Source organism: Coregonus clupeaformis, unplaced genomic scaffold, assembly GCF_020615455.1.
Source record: "Coregonus clupeaformis isolate EN_2021a unplaced genomic scaffold, ASM2061545v1 scaf0168, whole genome shotgun sequence".
Taxonomy (NCBI): Eukaryota; Metazoa; Chordata; class Actinopteri; order Salmoniformes; family Salmonidae; genus Coregonus; species Coregonus clupeaformis.
In genome coordinates, this window is record NW_025533623.1 from 353223 (window position 1) to 372068 (window position 18846).

The 18846-nt window shown below is 53.1% G+C and overlaps 1 protein-coding gene across 2 annotated transcripts in view; it reads left to right on the forward strand.

Moving 5' to 3' along the window:
• Positions 1–11353, forward strand: part of LOC121556908 (2-acylglycerol O-acyltransferase 2-A) — a 32363-nt gene extending 21010 nt beyond the window's left edge. The window contains exons 5-6 of one of the 2 annotated variants that reach the window (XM_041870791.2): positions 9120–9319; positions 10506–11353. In XM_041870791.2, the coding sequence (XP_041726725.1) occupies positions 9120–9319; positions 10506–10654 (349 nt within the window). In that variant the 3' untranslated portion in view covers positions 10655–11353. The remainder of the gene's footprint in view (positions 1–9119; positions 9320–10505) is intronic. The other variant, XM_041870792.2, reaches the window with a different exon arrangement.
• Positions 11354–18846: the final 7493 nt, after the last annotated feature.

An 18846-nucleotide genomic window follows, 5' to 3' on the forward strand; every position in this document is an offset into this window, starting at 1 on the left:
AACTGCAAAACACACAGAATGCTGCAGCACGGGTACTGACCAAGACCAGACGGAGAGCACACATTACACCGGTTTTACACCAGATAATGGCCGGGGACAAATTTAAATCAGTTTTACATCATTTCCACCAGCAAGCAGAAACAACTCTAAACTACACACACAGAGACGCGTACAAAGCTCTCCCTCGCCCTCCATTTGGCAAATCTGACCATCATTCTATTCTATTGATTCCTGCTTACAAGCAAAAACTAAAGCAGGAAGTACCAGTGACTCACTCAATACGGAAGTGGTCAGATGACGCAGATGCTAAGCTACAGGACTGTTTTGCTAGCACAGACTGGAATATGTTCCGGGATTCATCCAATGGCATTGAGGAGTACACCACCTCAGTCACTGGCTTCATCAATAAGTGCATTGATGATGTCGTCCCCACAGTGACCATACGTACATTTCCCAACCAGAAGCCATGGATTACAGGAAACATCCGCAGTGAGCTAAAGGGTAGAGCTGCCGCTTTCAAGGAGCGGGACGCTAACCCGGACACTTATAAGAAATCCCGCTACGCCCTCAGATAAACCATCAAACAGGCAAAGCGTCAATACAGGACTAAGATTGAATCGTACTACACCGGCTCTGACACTCGTCGGATGTGGCAGGGCTTGTAAACTATTACAGACTACAAAGGGAAATCCAGCTGCGAGCTGCCCAGTGACGCGAGCCTACCAGATGAGTTAAATGCCTTTTATGCTCGCTTCGAGGCAAGCAACACTGAAGCATGCATGACAGCATCATCTGTTCCGGACGACTGTGTGATCACGCTCTCCGTAGCTGATGTGAGCAAGACCTTTAAACAGGTCAACATTCACAAAGCCGCGGGGCCAGACGGATTACCAGGACGTGTAATCAGAGCATGCGCGGACCAACTGGCAAGTGTCTTTACTGACATTTTCAACCTGTCCCTGACCAAGTCTGTAATACCTACATGTTTCAAGCAGACCACCATAGTCCCTGTGCCCAAGAAAGCAGAGGTAACCTGCCGTAGCCATGTGTCACACCAACCTTCGCTTTGGCTCCCCCTCTTGTCCAGCTCAGGCTTTCGGCATCACCGGCCTTCTAGCTGCTGCCGAAACTACTGCTGGCAAACGCCCTTCACTCATCAACCCTTGTCTCGTCATCATTACACACACCTGGTTCCAATCCCCACTCTATCACTGTATATACAGTATACTCCCTCTGCCATTTGTCTTTGTCGGTCATTGTAAATGTTACTTGTTTTCCTGAGAGGAATCTCTCCTACTATTTCCTGAGTACTTTATATTTTGCACTTTGGGTTCGCCCTGTGCCTTTTTGTTTATGAAGATATATTTTGAGCACAACAGCGTTTGGTTTTCATCCCACTTTGATCGATGGTGCTTAAATAAATTCAGTACTTCTAAACCTGCAACTCCCTCCTGCACACTCCTCTCTACACCAGTGACACCATGAAGTGCTTTGAAAGGCTGGTCAATGAACACCATTATCCCAGAAACCCTAGACCCACTCCAATTCGCATACCGCCCCAACAGATCCACAGATGACGCAATCTCAAATGCACTCCACACTGCCCTTTCCCACCTGTACAAGAGGAACACCTATGTGAGAATGCTATTCATTGACTACAGCTCAGCGTTCAACACCATAGCGCCCTCAAAGCTCATCACTAAGCTAAGGACCCTGGGACTAAACACCTCCCTCTGCAACTGGATCCTGGACTTCCTGACAGGCCGCCCCCAGGTGGTAAGGGTAGGCAACAACACATCTGCCACGCTGATCTTCAACACGGGGGCCCCTCAGGGGTGCGTGCTCAGTCCCCTCCTGTACTCCCTGTTCACCCACGACTGCATGACCAAGTACGACTCCAACACCATCATCAAGTTTGCTGATGACACAATGGTGGTAGGCCTGATCACGACAACAATGAGAAAGCCTATAGGGAAGATGTAAGAGACCTGGCAGTGTGGTGCCAGGACAACAACCTCTTCCTCAATGTGAGCAAGACAAAGGAGCTGATCGTGGACTACAGGAAAAGGAGGGCCAAACACGCCCCCATTCACATCGACGGGCTGTAGTGGAACAGGTTGAGAGCTTCAAGTTCCTTGGTGTCCACATCACCAACAAACTAACATGGTCCAAACACACCAAGACAGTCGTGAAGAGGGCATGACAAAGCCTATTCTCCCTCAGGAGACTGAAAAGATTTGGCATGGGTCCTCAGCTCCTCAAAAAGTTCTACAGCTGCACCATCGATAGCATCCTGACAGGCTGCATCACCGCCTGGTACGGCAACTGCTCTGCATCTGACCGTAAGGCGTTACAGAGGGTAGTGCGTATGGCCCAGTACATCACTGGGGCCAAGCTTCCTGCCATCCAGGACCTCTATGCTAGGGCCCCAAAAATTGTGAAAGACTCCAGCCACCCTAGTCATAGACTGTTCTCTCTGCTACCCCACAGCAAGCGGTACCGAAGCGCCAAGTCTAGGTCCAAAAGGCTCCTTAACAGCTTCTACCCCCAAGCCATAAGACTGCTGAACAATTCATCAAATGGATACCCAGACTATTTGCATTGACTCGGTACCGGTACCCCCTGTATATAGCCTCGTTATTGTTATTTTATTGTGTTGTTTTTATTTATTTTTATTTTGTAACTTTTGTTAATTTAGTAAATATTTTCTTTACTCTTATTCTCTTCAAATGGCATTGTTGGTTAAGGGCTTGTCAGTCAGCATTTCACTGTAAGGTCTACACCTGTTGTATTTGGTGCATGTGACAAATAACATTTGATTTGATTTGCACTGGCTGCCAGTGAGTGAATTAATTTAAAGATTCTTCTATTGGTTTTTAAATCAATCCACAATTGTGCACCCTAATACATGTCAGACATGCTTTTGAGTTATGTACCCAGTAGGACCCTCAGGTCCTCTGGCACTGGCCTTTTAACCATCCCAAAGCCTAGGACCAAGAGGCATGGCGAGGCAGCCTTTAGTTACTATGCCCCCAGCCTCTGAGGCATGGAGAGGCAGCCTTTAGTTACCATGCCCCCAGCCTCTGGGGGATGGGGAGGCAGTCTTTAGTTACTATGGCCCCAGCCTCTGGGGGATGGAGAGGCCAGCCTTTAGTTACTATGCCCCCAGCCTCTGGGGCATGGGGAGGCAGCCTTTAGTTACTATGCCCCCAGCCTCTGGGGGATGGGGAGGCAGTCTTTAGTTACTATGCCCCCAGCCTCTGCGGGATGGGGAGGCAGCCTTTAGTTACTATGCCCCCAGCCTCTGCGGGATGGGGAGGCAGTCTTTAGTTACTATGCCCCCAGCCTCTGAGGGATGGGGAGGCAGACTTTAGTTACTATGCCCCCAGCCTCTGGGGGATGGGGAGGCAGACTTTAGTTACTATGCCCCCAGCCTCTGCGGGATGGGGAGGCAGCCTTTAGTTACTATGCCCCCAGCCTCTGAGGCATGGAGAGGCAGACTTTAGTTACTATGCCCCCAGCCTCTGAGGCATGGAGAGGCAGCCTTTAGTTACTATGCCCCCAGCCTCTGGGGCATGGGGAGGCAGTCTTTAGTTACTATGCCCCCAGCCTCTGGGGGATGGGGAGGCAGCCTTTAGTTACTATGCCCCCAGCCTCTGGGGGATGGAGAGGCAGCCTTTAGTTACTATGCCCCCAGCCTCTGAGGCATGGGGAGGCAGCCTTTAGTTACTATGCCCCCAGCCTCTGGGGCATGGGGAGACAGCCTTTAGTTACTATGCCCCCAGCCTCTGGGGGATGGGGAGACAGCCTTTAGTTACTATGCCCCCAGCCTCTGAGCCATGGAGAGGCAGTCTTTAGTTACTATGCCCCCAGCCTCTGGGGGATGGGGAGGCAGCCTTTAGTTACTATGCCCCCAGCCTCTGAGGCATGGGGAGGCAGCCTTTAGTTACTATGCCCCCAGCCTCTGGGGCATGGGGAGGCAGCCTTTAGTTACTATAACCCCAGCCTCTGGGGCATGGGGAGACAGCCTTTAGTTACTATGCCCCCAGCCTCTGGGGCATGGAGAGGCAGCCTTTAGTTACTATGCCCCCAGCCTCTGGGGGATGGAGAGGCAGCCTTTAGTTACTATGCCCCCAGCCTCTGGGGGATGGGGAGGCAGCCTTTAGTTACTATGCCCCCAGTCTCTGGGGGATGGAGAGGCCAGCCTTTAGTTACTATGCCCCCAGCCTCTGGGGCATGGGGAGGCAGCCTTTAGTTACTATGCCCCCAGCCTCTGAGGGATGGAGAGGCAGCCTTTAGTTACTATGCCCCCAGCCTCTGGGGCATGGGGAGGCAGCCTTTAGTTACTATGCCCCCAGCCTCTGAGGCATGGAGAGGCAGACTTTAGTTACTATGCCCCCAGCCTCTGGGGGATGGGGAGGCAGCCTTTAGTTACTATGCCCCCAGCCTCTGGGGCATGGGGAGGCAGTCTTTAGTTACTATGCCCCCAGCCTCTGGGGGATGGGGAGGCAGTCTTTAGTTACTATGCCCCCAGCCTCTGGGGGATGGAGAGGCAGCCTTTAGTTACTATGCCCCCAGCCTCTGGGGGATGGGGAGGCAGTCTTTAGTTACTATGCCCCCAGCCTCTGGGGGATGGAGAGGCCAGCCTTTAGTTACTATGCCCCCAGCCTCTGGGGCATGGGGAGACAGCCTTTAGTTACTATGCCCCCAGCCTCTGGGGCATGGGGAGGCAGTCTTTAGTTACTATGCCCCCAGCCTCTGGGGGATGGAGAGGCCAGCCTTTAGTTACTATGCCCCCAGCCTCTGAGGGATGGAGAGGCCAGCCTTTAGTTACTATGCCCCCAGCCTCTGGGTGATGGAGATGCAGCCTTTAGTTACTATGCCCCCAGCCTCTGGGGCATGGAGAGGCCAGCCTTTAGTTACTATGCCCCCAGCCTCTGAGGCATGGAGAGGCAGACTTTAGTTACTATGCCCCCAGCCTCTGAGGCATGGGGGAGACAGCCTTAGTTACTATGCCCCCAGCCTCTGGGGGGATGGAGAGGCCAGCCTTTAGTTACTATGCCCCAGCCTCTGGGGCATGGGGGAGGCAGCCTTTAGTTACTATGCCCCCAGCCTCTGGGGGATGGGGAGGCAGCCTTTAGTTACTATGCCCCCAGCCTCTGGGGGTGGGGGAGGCAGCCTTTAGTTACTATGTCCCCAGCCTCTGGGGGATGGAGAGGCATCCTTTAGTTACTATGCCCCCAGCCTCTGGGGGATGGGGAGGCAGCCTTTAGTTACTATGCCCCCAGCCTCTGGGGGATGGAGAGGACAGCCTTTAGTTACTATGCCCCCAGGCTCTGAGGGATGGAGAGGCCAGCCTTTAGTTACTATGCCCCCAGCCTCTGGGGCATGGGGAGGCAGCCTTTAGTTACTATGGCCCCAGCCTCTGAGGGATGGGGAGGCAGCCTTTAGTTACTATGCCCCCAGCCTCTGAGGCATGGAGAGGCAGACTTTAGTTACTATGCCCCCAGCCTCTGGGGGATGGGGAGGCAGCCTTTAGTTACTATGCCCCCAGCCTCTGGGGCATGGGGAGGCAGTCTTTAGTTACTATGCCCCCAGCCTCTGGGGGATGGAGAGGCCAGCCTTTAGTTACTATGCCCCCAGCCTCTGGGGCATGGGGAGGCAGTCTTTAGTTACTATGCCCCCAGTCTCTGGGGGATGGAGAGGCCAGCCTTTAGTTACTATGCCCCCAGCCTCTGAGGGATGGAGAGGCCAGCCTTTAGTTACTATGCCCCCAGCCTCTGAGGGATGGAGAGGCAGCCTTTAGTTACTATGCCCCCAGCCTCTGGGGGATGGAGAGGCAGCCTTTAGTTACTATGTCCCCAGCCTCTGGGGGATGGAGAGGCAGCCTTTAGTTACTATGCCCCCAGCCTCTGAGGCATGGGGAGGCAGCCTTTAGTTACTATGCCCCCAGCCTCTGGGGCATGGGGAGACAGCCTTTAGTTACTATGCCCCCAGCCTCTGGGGCATGGAGAGGCAGCCTTTAGTTACTATGCCCCCAGCCTCTGGGGGATGGAGAGGCAGCCTTTAGTTACTATGCCCCCAGCCTCTGGGGGATGGGGAGGCAGCCTTTAGTTACTATGCCCCCAGCCTCTGGGGGATGGGGAGGCAGCCTTTAGTTACTATGCCCCCAGCCTCTGGGGGATGGGGAGGCAGTCTTTAGTTACTATGCCCCCAGCCTCTGAGGGATGGAGAGGCAGCCTTTAGTTACTATGCCCCCAGCCTCTGGGGGATGGGGAGGCAGCCTTTAGTTACTATGCCCCCAGCCTCTGAGGGATGGAGAGGCAGCCTTTAGTTACTATGCCCCCAGCCTCTGGGGCATGGAGAGGCAGCCTTTAGTTACTATGCCCCCAGCCTCTGGGGCATGGGGAGGCAGCCTTTAGTTACTATGCCCCCAGCCTCTGAGGCATGGAGAGGCAGCCTTTAGTTACTATGCCCCCAGCCTCTGGGGCATGGAGAGGCAGCCTTTAGTTACTATGCCCCCAGCCTCTGGGGCATGGAGAGGCAGCCTTTAGTTACTATGCCCCCAGCCTCTGAGGGATGGAGAGGCAGCCTTTAGTTACTATGCCCCCAGCCTCTGGGGGATGGAGAGGCAGCCTTTAGTTACTATGCCCCCAGCCTCTGGGGGATGGGGAGGCAGCCTTTAGTTACTATGCCCCCAGCCTCTGGGGGATGGGGAGACAGCCTTTAGTTACTATGCCCCCAGCCTCTGAGGGATGGAGAGGCAGCCTTTAGTTACTATGCCCCCAGCCTCTGGGGCATGGGGAGGCAGTCTTTAGTTACTATGCCCCCAGCCTCTGGGGCATGGGGAGGCAGTCTTTAGTTACTATGCCCCCAGCCTCTGGGGCATGGGGAGGCAGCCTTTAGTTACTATGCCCCCAGCCTCTGGGGCATGGGGAGGCAGTCTTTAGTTACTATGCCCCCAGTCTCTGGGGGATGGAGAGGCCAGCCTTTAGTTACTATGCCCCCAGCCTCTGAGGGATGGAGAGGCCAGCCTTTAGTTACTATGCCCCCAGCCTCTGAGGCATGGAGAGGCAGACTTTAGTTACTATGCCCCCAGCCTCTGAGGCATGGGGAGACAGCCTTTAGTTACTATGGCCCCAGCCTCTGGGGGATGGAGAGGCAGCCTTTAGTTACTATGCCCCCAGCCTCTGGGGGATGGGGAGGCAGCCTTTAGTTACTATGTCCCCAGCCTCTGGGGGATGGGGAGGCAGCCTTTAGTTACTATGTCCCCAGCCTCTGGGGGATGGAGAGGCAGCCTTTAGTTACTATGCCCCCAGCCTCTGGGGGATGGGGAGGCAGCCTTTAGTTACTATGCCCCCAGCCTCTGGGGGATGGAGAGACAGCCTTTAGTTACTATGCCCCCAGCCTCTGAGGCATGGGGAGGCAGCCTTTAGTTACTATGCCCCCAAACTCTGAGGCATGGGGAGGCAGCCTTTAGTTACTATGCCCCCAGCCTCTGAGGCATGGGGAGGCAGCCTTTAGTTACTATGCCCCCAGCCTCTGAGGCATGGGGAGGCAGCCTTTAGTTACTATGCCCCCAGCCTCTGAGGCATGGGGAGGCAGCCTTTAGTTACTATGCCCCCAGCCTCTGAGGCATGGGGAGGCAGCCTTTAGTTACTATGCCCCCAGCCTCTGGGGGATGGGGAGGCAGCCTTTAGTTACTATGCCCCCAGCCTCTGGGGGATGGAGAGGCAGTCTTTAGTTACTATGCCCCCAGCCTCTGGGGGATGGGGAGGCAGCCTTTAGTTACTATGCCCCCAGCCTCTGGGGCATGGAGAGGCAGCCTTTAGTTACTATGCCCCCAGCCTCTGAGGCATGGAGAGGCAGACTTTAGTTACTATGCCCCCAGCCTCTGAGGCATGGGGAGGCAGCCTTTAGTTACTATGCCCCCAGCCTCTGAGGCATGGGGAGGCAGCCTTTAGTTACTATGCCCCCAGCCTCTGAGGCATGGGGAGGCAGCCTTTAGTTACTATGCCCCCAGCCTCTGGGGGATGGAGAGGCAGCCTTTAGTTACTATGCCCCCAGCCTCTGAGGCATGGGGAGGCAGCCTTTAGTTACTATGCCCCCAGCCTCTGAGGCATGGGGAGGCAGCCTTTAGTTACTATGCCCCCAGCCTCTGAGGCATGGGGAGGCAGCCTTTAGTTACTATGCCCCCAGCCTCTGAGGCATGGGGAGGCAGCCTTTAGTTACTATGCCCCCAGCCTCTGAGGCATGGGGAGGCAGTCTTTAGTTACTATGCCCCCAGCCTCTGGGGCATGGAGAGGCAGCCTTTAGTTACTATGCCCCCAGCCTCTGAGGCATGGAGAGGCAGACTTTAGTTACTATGCCCCCAGCCTCTGAGGCATGGGGAGGCAGCCTTTAGTTACTATGCCCCCAGCCTCTGGGGGATGGAGAGGCAGCCTTTAGTTACTATGCCCCCAGCCTCTGAGGCATGGGGAGGCAGCCTTTAGTTACTATGCCCCCAGCCTCTGAGGCATGGGGAGGCAGCCTTAGTTACTATGCCCCCAGCCTCTGAGGCATGGGGGAGGCAGCCTTTAGTTACTATGCCCCCAGCCTCTGATGCATGGGGAGGCAGCCTTTAGTTACTATGCCCCCAGCCTCTGAGGCATGGGGAGGCAGTCTTTAGTTACTATGCCCCCAGCCTCTGGGGCATGGGGAGACAGCCTTTAGTTACTATGCCCCCAGCCTCTGGGGGATGGAGAGGCAGCCTTTAGTTACTATGCCCCCAGCCTCTGGGGGATGGAGAGGCAGCCTTTAGTTACTATGCCCCCAGCCTCTGGGGGATGGAGAGGCAGCCTTTAGTTACTATGCCCCCAGCCTCTGGGGGATGGAGAGGCAGCCTTTAGTTACTATGCCCCTATGCTTTGCTTTTCCTCAGGAGGCTTTTTTAGTCGTTCAGCCTTTATTGTTATTCTTTAGTTTGTTTTCCTCTTCTGTTTGCTGTGTAGTATTTCAGTTTTTTCTCTCCGTTTTTTTTCATTTATGTTTTTTCCTGTGAAGCGCATTGCGTTCAATCCATATCTGAAATGTACTGTAGATATAAAGCTTGATTTGATGTTAATATACTGTATCTATAGGGCCCAGTTAGTCCCTGTGTTCTCCTTTGGGGAAAACGAGCTCTTCGACCAGATGACCAACCCTGCCGGCTCGCCACTCCGCTGGCTACAGGACCACCTGCAAAGGCTCATGGGAGTGGCACTGCCGCTGTTCACCGGGAGAGGAGTGTTCCAGTACAGCTTTGGTCTACTGCCCTACAGACAGCCCATACACACTGTTGGTACGACACACAACCTGCTGCCCTACAGACAGCCCATACACACTGTTGGTACGACACACAACCTGCTGCCCTACAGACAGTCCATACACACTGTTGGTACGACACACAACCTGCTGCCCTACAGACAGCCCATACACACTGTTGGTACGACACACAACCTGCTGCCCTACAGACAGCCCATACACACTGTTGGTACGACACACAACCTGCTGCCCTACAGACAGCCCATACAGACTGTTGGTACGACACACAACCTGCTGCCCTACAGACAGCCCATACACACTGTTGGTACGACACAACCTGCTGCCCTACAGACAGCCCATACAGACTGTTGGTACGACACACAACCTGCAGCCCTACAGACAGCCCATACACACTGTTGGTACGACACACAACCTGCTGCCCTACAGACAGCCCATACACACTGTTGGTACGACACACAACCTGCTGCCCTACAGACAGCCCATACACACTGTTGGTACGACACACAACCTGCTGCCCTACAGACAGCCCATACACACTGTTGGTACGACACACAACCTGCTGCCCTACAGACAGCCCATACACACTGTTGATACGACACACAACCTGCTGCCCTACAGACAGCCCATACACACTGTTGGTACGACACACAACCTGCTGCCCTACAGACAGCCCATACACACTGTTGGTACGACACACAACCTGCTGCCCTACAGACAGCCCATACACACTGTTGGTACGACACACAACCTGCTGCCCTACAGACAACCCATACACACTGTTGATACGACACACAACCTGCTGCCCTACAGACAGCCCATACACACTGTTGGTACGACACACAACCTGCTGCCCTACAGACAGCCCATACACACTGTTGGTACGACACACAACCTGCTGCCCTACAGACAGCCCATATACACTGTTGGTACGACACACAACCTGCTGCCCTACAGACAGCCCATACACACTGTTGGTACGACACACAACCTGCAGCCCTACAGACAGCCCATACACACTGTTGGTACGACACACAACCTGCTGCCCTACAGACAGCCTCTACAGACTGTTGGTACACAAACCCTTTCTCCCCTATCTCTCCAATGAGTAGACCATCCCAGTGGGTTATATAGAGATAAATATGGTTGAAACCTCTTCCTCGCTCCTTCCATCTCTCTATCCCCCCCTCTCTCTCTCTCTCCAGTGGGTAGGCCTATTCCAGTGGTCCAGACCCCCTCTCCCACTAAGGATGATATAGACTGTCTCCATTCTCTAACCTTCTCCTCTCTCTCTCTCCAGTGGGTAGGCCTATTCCAGTGGTCCAGACCCCCTCTCCCACTAAGGATGATATAGACCGGCTCCATTCTCTCTACCTGGAGGGACTCACTGCTGTGTTTGAAGACAACAAGGACAACTATGGCGTTGCAACAGACAAACACCTCCACTTCATCTAGACACACGTCTGTGTGAAGAGTTGTTCACACGCATAATCAGAAGAAAAATAAGCTTTACAGATGAACCCAAAGATGCTGCAACACCTTCTAGATCAGAGTTCTAGCTGGAGGTTAGGGTTAGGGTTAGGGTTAGGGTTAGGGTTAGGGTTAGGGTTAGGGTTAGGGTTAGGAGGTTAGGCTTCTGTAGAGGTTTGAAGGGTTGTTACCAATAAAACGTCACAATACGTTGCAGAGCGTTCTATTTGCCTGCTGGGGGGCAGGAGACCTCCAGCTCTGCTGAAACCACTGACAACTGCGTGCCATTTTCAAGGAATTGTTAAATACATTTTGTAATATTACCTCTTGAACAGCATAGTCAGAATTACAAATGTCTGATTATTCCATTCAAAACAATCAGGCACATTTATCTCCATCATCAGAGTTATACAGCAAGTAACTGCATGGTTTTCATGATCAGTAAACGTGAGGGTAGCTTCATGATATCTCAATATTGTCCACCATTTATTGATCACTGTATATAAATGTTCTATTGTGTTATTGACTGTATGTTTTGTTTACCCCATATGTAACTCTGTGTTGTTGTTGTTTTTATCGCACTGCTTTGCTTTATCTTGGCCAGGTCGCAGTTGTAAATGAGAACTTGTTCTCAACTGGCTTACCTGGTTAAATAAAGGTGAAATAAAAATTTTAATAATTGGATATTTGAGTGATATAAAATACACTGAACAAAAATATAAACACAACATGTAAAGTGTTGGTCCAATGTTTCATGAGCTGAAATAAAAGATCCCAGAAATGTTCCATACAAACAAAAAGCTTATTTCTCTCAAATTGTGTGCACAAATTTGTTTATCTCCCTGTTAGTGAGCATTTCTCCTTTGCCAAGATAATCCATTCACATGACAGGTGTGGCATATCAAGAAGCTGATTAAACAGCATGATCATTACACAGATGCACCTTGTGCTAGGGACAATAAAAGGCCTCTAAAATGTGATGTTTTGTCATACAACACAATGCCACAGATGTCTCAAGTTTTGAGGGAGCGTGCAATTGGCATGCTGACTCCAGGAATGTCCACCAGAGCTGTTGCCATTTCTCTACCATAAGCCGCCTCCAAAGTCATTTTAGAGAATTTGGCAGCACGTCCAACCGGCATCACAACCGTAGACCACATGTATGGCGTCGTGTGGGTGAGCGGTTTGCTGATGTCAACGTTGTTAACAGAGTGCCCCATGGCGGCGGTGGGGTTATGGTATAACAACGAACACAAATGCATTTTATCGATGGCAATTTGAATGCACAGAGATCCTGAGGCCCATTGTCGTGCCATTCATTCGCCGCCATCACCTCATGTTTCAGCATGATAATGCACGGCTCCATGTCGCAAGGATCTGTACACAATTCCTGGAAGCTGAAAATGTCCCCGTTTTTCCATTGCCTGCATACTCACCAGACATGTCACCCATTGAGCATGTTTGGGATGCTCTGGATCGACGTGCTCCAGTTCCCGCCAAGGTATCTGTGACCAATATAAGAAGTGTAACCTCAAATTGTTGCATGTTACATTTATATTTTTATTCAGTATAAAAGTGATCTATACCTAACAAGTATTAGTGATTTAGGTTAATTGGGCTCTGCCTGACAAGGAGCAGAAGGATGCATTTGCTGATGTTATTAATTATAATGTTTACTTTGCTACCGGTAGAAACTTTGCACAGTTGGCTAAGTAGACACCTAATGTACTTTCTTTCTCCAACCAACATAGGCCTACCTAACATTATCCCCTTTTCAACATTGTTTTAACGAGTGTTTAATCACGATTGTTGCTGACAGAGATGATAGGCTACATTGATTGGTGGACCACGCCAAATTGGCTAGCTAGCTAATAACAATGCCATGCTGCGGGAGGGGAAGCGGACCAACAGAGAAAAACTGGAGAGAGCCTTCACAGCAGCCAACAGCAGCCAACCCTAGGCTAGAGAGCCTTCACAGCAGCCAACCCTAGGCTAGAGAGCCTTCACAGCAGCCAACCCTAGGCTAGAGAGCCTTCACAGCAGCCAACAGCAGCCAACCCTAGGCTAGAGAGCCTTCACAGCAGCCAACAGCAGCCAACCCTAGGCTAGAGAGCCTTCACAGCAGCCAACCCTAGGCTAGAGAGCCTTCACAGCAGCCAACAGCAGCCAACCCTAGGCTAGAGCGCCTTCACAGCAGCCAACCCTAGGCTAGAGAGCCTTCACAGCAGCCAACCCTAGGCTAGAGAGCCTTCACAGCAGCCAACCCTAGGCTAGAGCGCCTTCACAGCAGCCAACCCTAGGCTAGAGAGCCTTCACAGCAGCCAACCCTAGGCTAGAGAGCCTTCACAGCAGCCAACAGCAGCCAACCCTGGGCTAGAGAGCCTTCACAGCAGCCAACCCTAGGCTAGAGAGCCTTAACAGCAGCCAACCCTAGGCTAGAGAGCCTTCACAGCAGCCAACCCTGGGCTAGAGAGCCTTCACAGCAGCCAACCCTAGGCTAGAGCGCCTTCACAGCAGCCAACCCTAGGCTAGAGAGCCTTCACAGCAGCCAACCCTGGGCTAGAGAGCCTTCACAGCAGCCAACCCTGGGCTAGAGAGCCTTCACAGCAGCCAACCATGGGCTAGAGAGCCTTCACAGCAGCCAACCCTGGGCTAGAGAGCCTTCACAGCAGCCAACCCTGGGCTAGAGAGCCTTCACAGCAGCCAACCCTAGGCAAGAGAGCCTTCACAGCAGCCAACCCTGGGCTAGAGAGCCTTCACAGCAGCCAACCCTGGGCTAGAGAGCCTTCACAGCAGCCAACCCTAGGCTAGAGAGCCTTCACAGCAGCCAACCCTAGGCTAGAGAGCCTTCACAGGAGCCAACCCTAGGCAAGAGAGCCTTCACAGCAGCCAACCCTGGGCTAGCCTGGTAAACCATGAAGATTATTGGCCGGGATGTCCCGCTAACATGTGGAATTGTTTTAAGACGGTCACACCGATACCATCCATACCAAGGATCATTTAGCTATTTTATTTTTTATTTTAAGACCCTTTAATGTATCAAAAAAAGTATACAAAAAATATTTGATGAAACGTTGAATTTAGCAATACTGCTATTAGCCCATAGAAATGTATTGAATAACAGATTGAATACATGGAACAACAGATAGTCCCAAAAAATATATAAAAGACATTTGTTGTGAAGTGACTGTCCTATATCTGAGAGATATAAAAAAGATCAGGAAACTCTTTTTTATAGTTGTAGGTAAAGAAAATATCTGTGAAAATCAGACAATAAAGACATATCTATCTAATCTAAACAGATCATGTCAATATGGCTAGTTACCAAGCTAACTTTCAGGGGATAAACTAGATGGCTATATCCAAATATTGTTTGATTTGCTTTCCATCTATAGTGGTGATAACAGTAGTCTGACTGACAACTTTACCAGGGGAGGACTTGCCGATGTCAAGCTCTTTCCAAAAGCCTAATATTTGATGAAGCAAGCTAAATGGCATGTTGTTTGCTTGGCTAGCTAGCTACATGCCAAATGGATAGGCTAACCTCACGCATCTGAAAATACATGATCAATTTATGTTTACTGATCATGAAATAAAACAGTCAAATTTAAGGTGAGTGTGTTTGTCACGCCCTGGCTCTGGGGACTCTAGTATGTTGAGCCAGGGTGTGAGTTTTCATTTGTGTTTGTTCTAGTTGTTGTATTTCTATGTTGGCCAGGGTGGCTCCCAATCAGAGACGGCTGTAGCTCGTTGTCTCTGATTGGGAGCCATACTTAAGTAGCCGTTAGGCATTCATTTGGTGTGGTTTCTTGTTCCGTGTTGGTTGTGAATGTAACCAGGGACGTCACGTTTTCGTTTTGTTGTTTTGTTCGTGTGATACTTTATAAAAATAAATATGTTCGCATTCCACGCTGCGCCTTGGTCCTCCTCTGTTCCCGACGATCGTGATAGAAGAAACCACCAAGACTGGACCAAGCAGCGTGTCCAGGAGCCATCGCCAGGGAGATCTCTAGCAGATCTCCTTCGCCTCCTCGACTGGGTCAAGCCGGGTGAGGAAGAGAAGGGCCGGACTTGGAAGCAGAAGGGCGAAAGTCTGGCGAGGGACATGGAGACCTGGTCCACGGGTAGGAGAGACGCCCAGAACATTTTTAGGGGGGGGCTCACGCCGTGGACGACGGGGCAGCAGGGGGCCGCGATGGAGCGGTTAGTAGAGGAGGCCGCCAGGTTACGGGGGCCACTGGTCACAAAAGGGGAGGAAAGTGTAGAGGCACGGCGAGAGGTACTGGGGTGTGTTACCAGTCCGGTCCGGCCCGTTCCTGACCCCCGCGTAGGGCCAGTGGTGTGTGTCCCCAGTACGGTCCGGCCTGTTCCTGTCCCTCGCACCGAGCCTGTGGTGTGCGTCGCCAGCCCGGTTCGGCCTGTTCCTGCTCCCCGCACCAAGCCAATGGTGCGCGTCGCCAGCCCGGCCCGGCCTGTTCCTGCTCCCCGCACCAAGCCAATGGTGCGCGTCGCCAGCCCGGCTCGGCCTGTTCCTGCTCCCCGCACCAAGTCAGTGGTGCGTTTCGTCAGCCCAGCTCGGCCCGCTCCTCCCCGCACCAAGTCAGTGGTGCGTTTCGTCAGCCCGGCTCGGCCCGCTCCTGCTCCCCGCACCAAGTCAGTGGTGCGCTTCGTCAGCCCGGCTCGGCCCGTTCCTGCTCCCCGCACCAAGTCAGTGGTGCGCTTCGTCAGCCCGGTCCGGCCCGCTCCTGCTCCCCGCACCAAGTCAGGGGTGCGTTTCGTCAGCCCGGCTCGGCCCGTTCCTGCTCCCCACACCAAGCCAGTGGTGTGCGTCGTCAGTCCGGCACAGCCCGTGCCTGTTCCACCGGTGCCTGGTTCAGCACGGGTCAGCTGCTTCACGCCGGAGCTAGAGCAATCCACTCCACCAGTGTGCAGTCCAGCTCCGGTCAGCAGGGCCAGACCGGATCAGGGGTACTTTGGGGGGTTAGAGAGGGAGTGGGGATCATGCCCGGAGCCGGATCCGCCGCCAAGGCGGAGTGCCCACCCGGTCCCTCCCCTGTGGTATTTGGTTGGCGCGGTCGGAGTCCGCGCCTTTAGGGGGGGGTACTGTCACGCCCTGGCTCTGGGGACTCTAGTATGTTGAGCCAGGGTGTGAGTTTTCATTTGTGTTTGTTCTAGTTGTTGTATTTCTATGTTGGCCAGGGTGGCTCCCAATCAGAGACGGCTGTAGCTCGTTGTCTCTGATTGGGAGCCATACTTAAGTAGCCGTTAGGCATTCATTTGGTGTGGTTTCTTGTTCCGTGTTGGTTGTGAATGTAACCAGGGACGTCACGTTTTCGTTTTGTTGTTTTGTTCGTGTGATACTTTATAAAAATAAATATGTTCGCATTCCACGCTGCGCCTTGGTCCTCCTCTGTTCCCGACGATCGTGATAGTGTTGGAGGTAACTGGCCCTCCATTGGGACAACTTGCCCCCTGGCAATCTAATGCAAGTCAATGGTACAGTACCTAAATTAGCATTTTCCAAATCATGTCCAAAACATCTACAAGTAACTTCCTTGAGCTACACAGTACTTTTTTAGATACTTTAGGAGGATGATTTGGACATAATTTGGCGCTTAAATTCAAAGAGGGACCTTACATCCAAACCACATGTCACGAGTTACAAAGCCAGAACCCAGAAGCAGACCAGGACAAGGTAAGTTGAAACGAAGGTGAGTGTTTATTTACAAATTCAAGAGTGATGCTGAATAATCCAGGGAACAGAGCGGGCGGCGTTGATTAGTTGTTGGGGGCGCAGTGGTTGATCCAATCATGGCTCGGCAGCCGCCGACCACCAGGCAGAGGTTGGATGAAGGTTCCGGACGAGTGACTGCAGATGGAACAAAACGGAGGTAAGTAAACAACAAACCAACAAGGTGCAAAACAACAAAACTAACGCTAGAAGCTCTAAGACTGATACTCTGGTAAACCTACTGTTCATGGCTAACGATCCGGCAGGGAATGGATGTTAGGCCAGAGCCTAAGAAGGGTGATGATCAGGACCAGGTGTGCAGATTGCTGATGGGATGCAGGTGCGGAAATCAAGAGAGCTCCCCCGGAGCGTTCCAGAACCCTCGGGAAACTGGAGATCCCGAGCAGAAAAAAACTAGTCCACAGACAGGACCCGACTCAGACTGCCGGGATCGTTACAGTACCCCCCCTCCGACTGAACGCCACCGGGCGGACTCCCCGGAGCGCCAGGATGGAGGCGGTAGAAGTCACGGATGAGGTCAGCATCTAGGATCTGTCGCCGCGGAATCCAACTCCTCTCCTCAGGACCATACCCCTCCCAGTCCACGAAACTGAAACCCCGGCCCCGCCGTCTGGAATCCATGATGCGTCGCACCGTGTAGGCAGGACCACCTCCGATCATCCGAGGAGGAGGAGGAGGAGGCGGAGGAGGCAACAGAGGACTGAGGAAAACAGGCTTGAGGCAGGAGACATGAAAGGTGGGATGGACTCTGAGCGTCCTCGGGAGTTTGAGTCGAACTGCCACCGGGTTGATCACCTTCTCCACCACAAACGGACCAATGAACTTCGGTAACAACTTCCTAGACTCAGTCCGTAAAGGAAGATCCCGTGTGGCCAACCAGACCCTATCTCCGATGGTGTAGGTGGGAGCGGGGATCCGGCGACGATTCGCCTGGAGCTGATACCGGTCCGAAACTCTAAGGAGTGCCTTTCTGGCCCGATGCCAGGTCCGGTGGCAACGACGAATATGGGCCTGAACAGAAGGCACTGAGAGCTCCTTCTCCTGAGAAGGGAACAAGGGAGGTTGGTAGCCATACAGGCACTGGAAGGGAGACATCCCAGTGGCAGATGTAGGGGAGAGTATTGTGGGCATACTCAACCCAAGGCAACTGAGAGACCCAGGAGGTGGGGTTGGAAGAGGCCAGGCAGCGTAGCGTGGATTCCATCTTCTGGTTGGCTCTCTCCGCCTGACCATTAGATTGGGGGGTGAAAACCAGATGTGAGACTGACTGTAGCTCCAATGGCCAAACAGAAGGACTTCCAGACAGCAGAGGTAAACTGAGGGCCACGGTCGGAAACGAGATCACTGGGCAACCCGTGGACCCTGAAAACCTCCCTAACCAGGATCTCGGACGTCTCCGAGGCAGAGGGAAGCTTGGCAATTGGCACAAAGTGGGCGAACTTGCTGAATCTGTCCACGATAGTCAGAACGACCGTGTTCCCCTCAGAAGCGGGCAACCCAGTGACAAAGTCCAGGGCCAGATGCGACCATGGTCGCCGGGGAATAGGAAGGGGGTGAAGTAGTCCAGAGCTGGGCCGATTGGTACCCTTATTCTGCGCACACACTGGACAGGCAGCAACATAACCCCGAGTATCCTCGGCCATGGCAGGCCACCAAAAACGTCTGCGAAGAAACGCCATTGTCCGAGCCACGCCAGGGTGACAAGCCATCTTGCTGGCGTGGGACCATTTGAGGACCGCAGGACGAACCGACTCAGGCACAAACAACCGACCGGGTGGACCGTTACCGGGACCGGGCTGCGTCCGAAGAGCCGCCATCACCTCCTCCTCAATCTTCCACCTAACAGCTCCCACGACGCAGTTCCGGGGAGAATTGTCTCGGTCTTGGACCCACCCTCCCCGTCTTGGAGAACATCCGAGACAAGGCGTCCGCCTTGCCGTTCTTAGATCCAGGTCGGAACGTCAGGGAAAAATTGAATCGTCCGAAAAACAACGACCACCTGGCCTGACGGGAGTTGAGACGTCTAGCCGATTGCACGTAAGCAAGATTCTTGTGGTCAGTCCAGACAATAAACGGTTGCTCCGCCCCTCCAACCAGTGGCGCCACTCCTCCAAGGCAAGTTTCACCGCGAGAAGCTCCCGGTTACCCACATCGTAATTCCTCTCCGCAGGCGAAAGGCGACGAGAGTAGTAGGCGCAGGGATGGAGTTTACTGTCCGTGGAGCATCGCTGCGACAGGATGGCGCCAACTCCCACATCAGACGCGTCCACTTCAACGACGAACTGACGGGCCGTGTCCGGTTGAGAGAGAATCTGTGCGTTGGT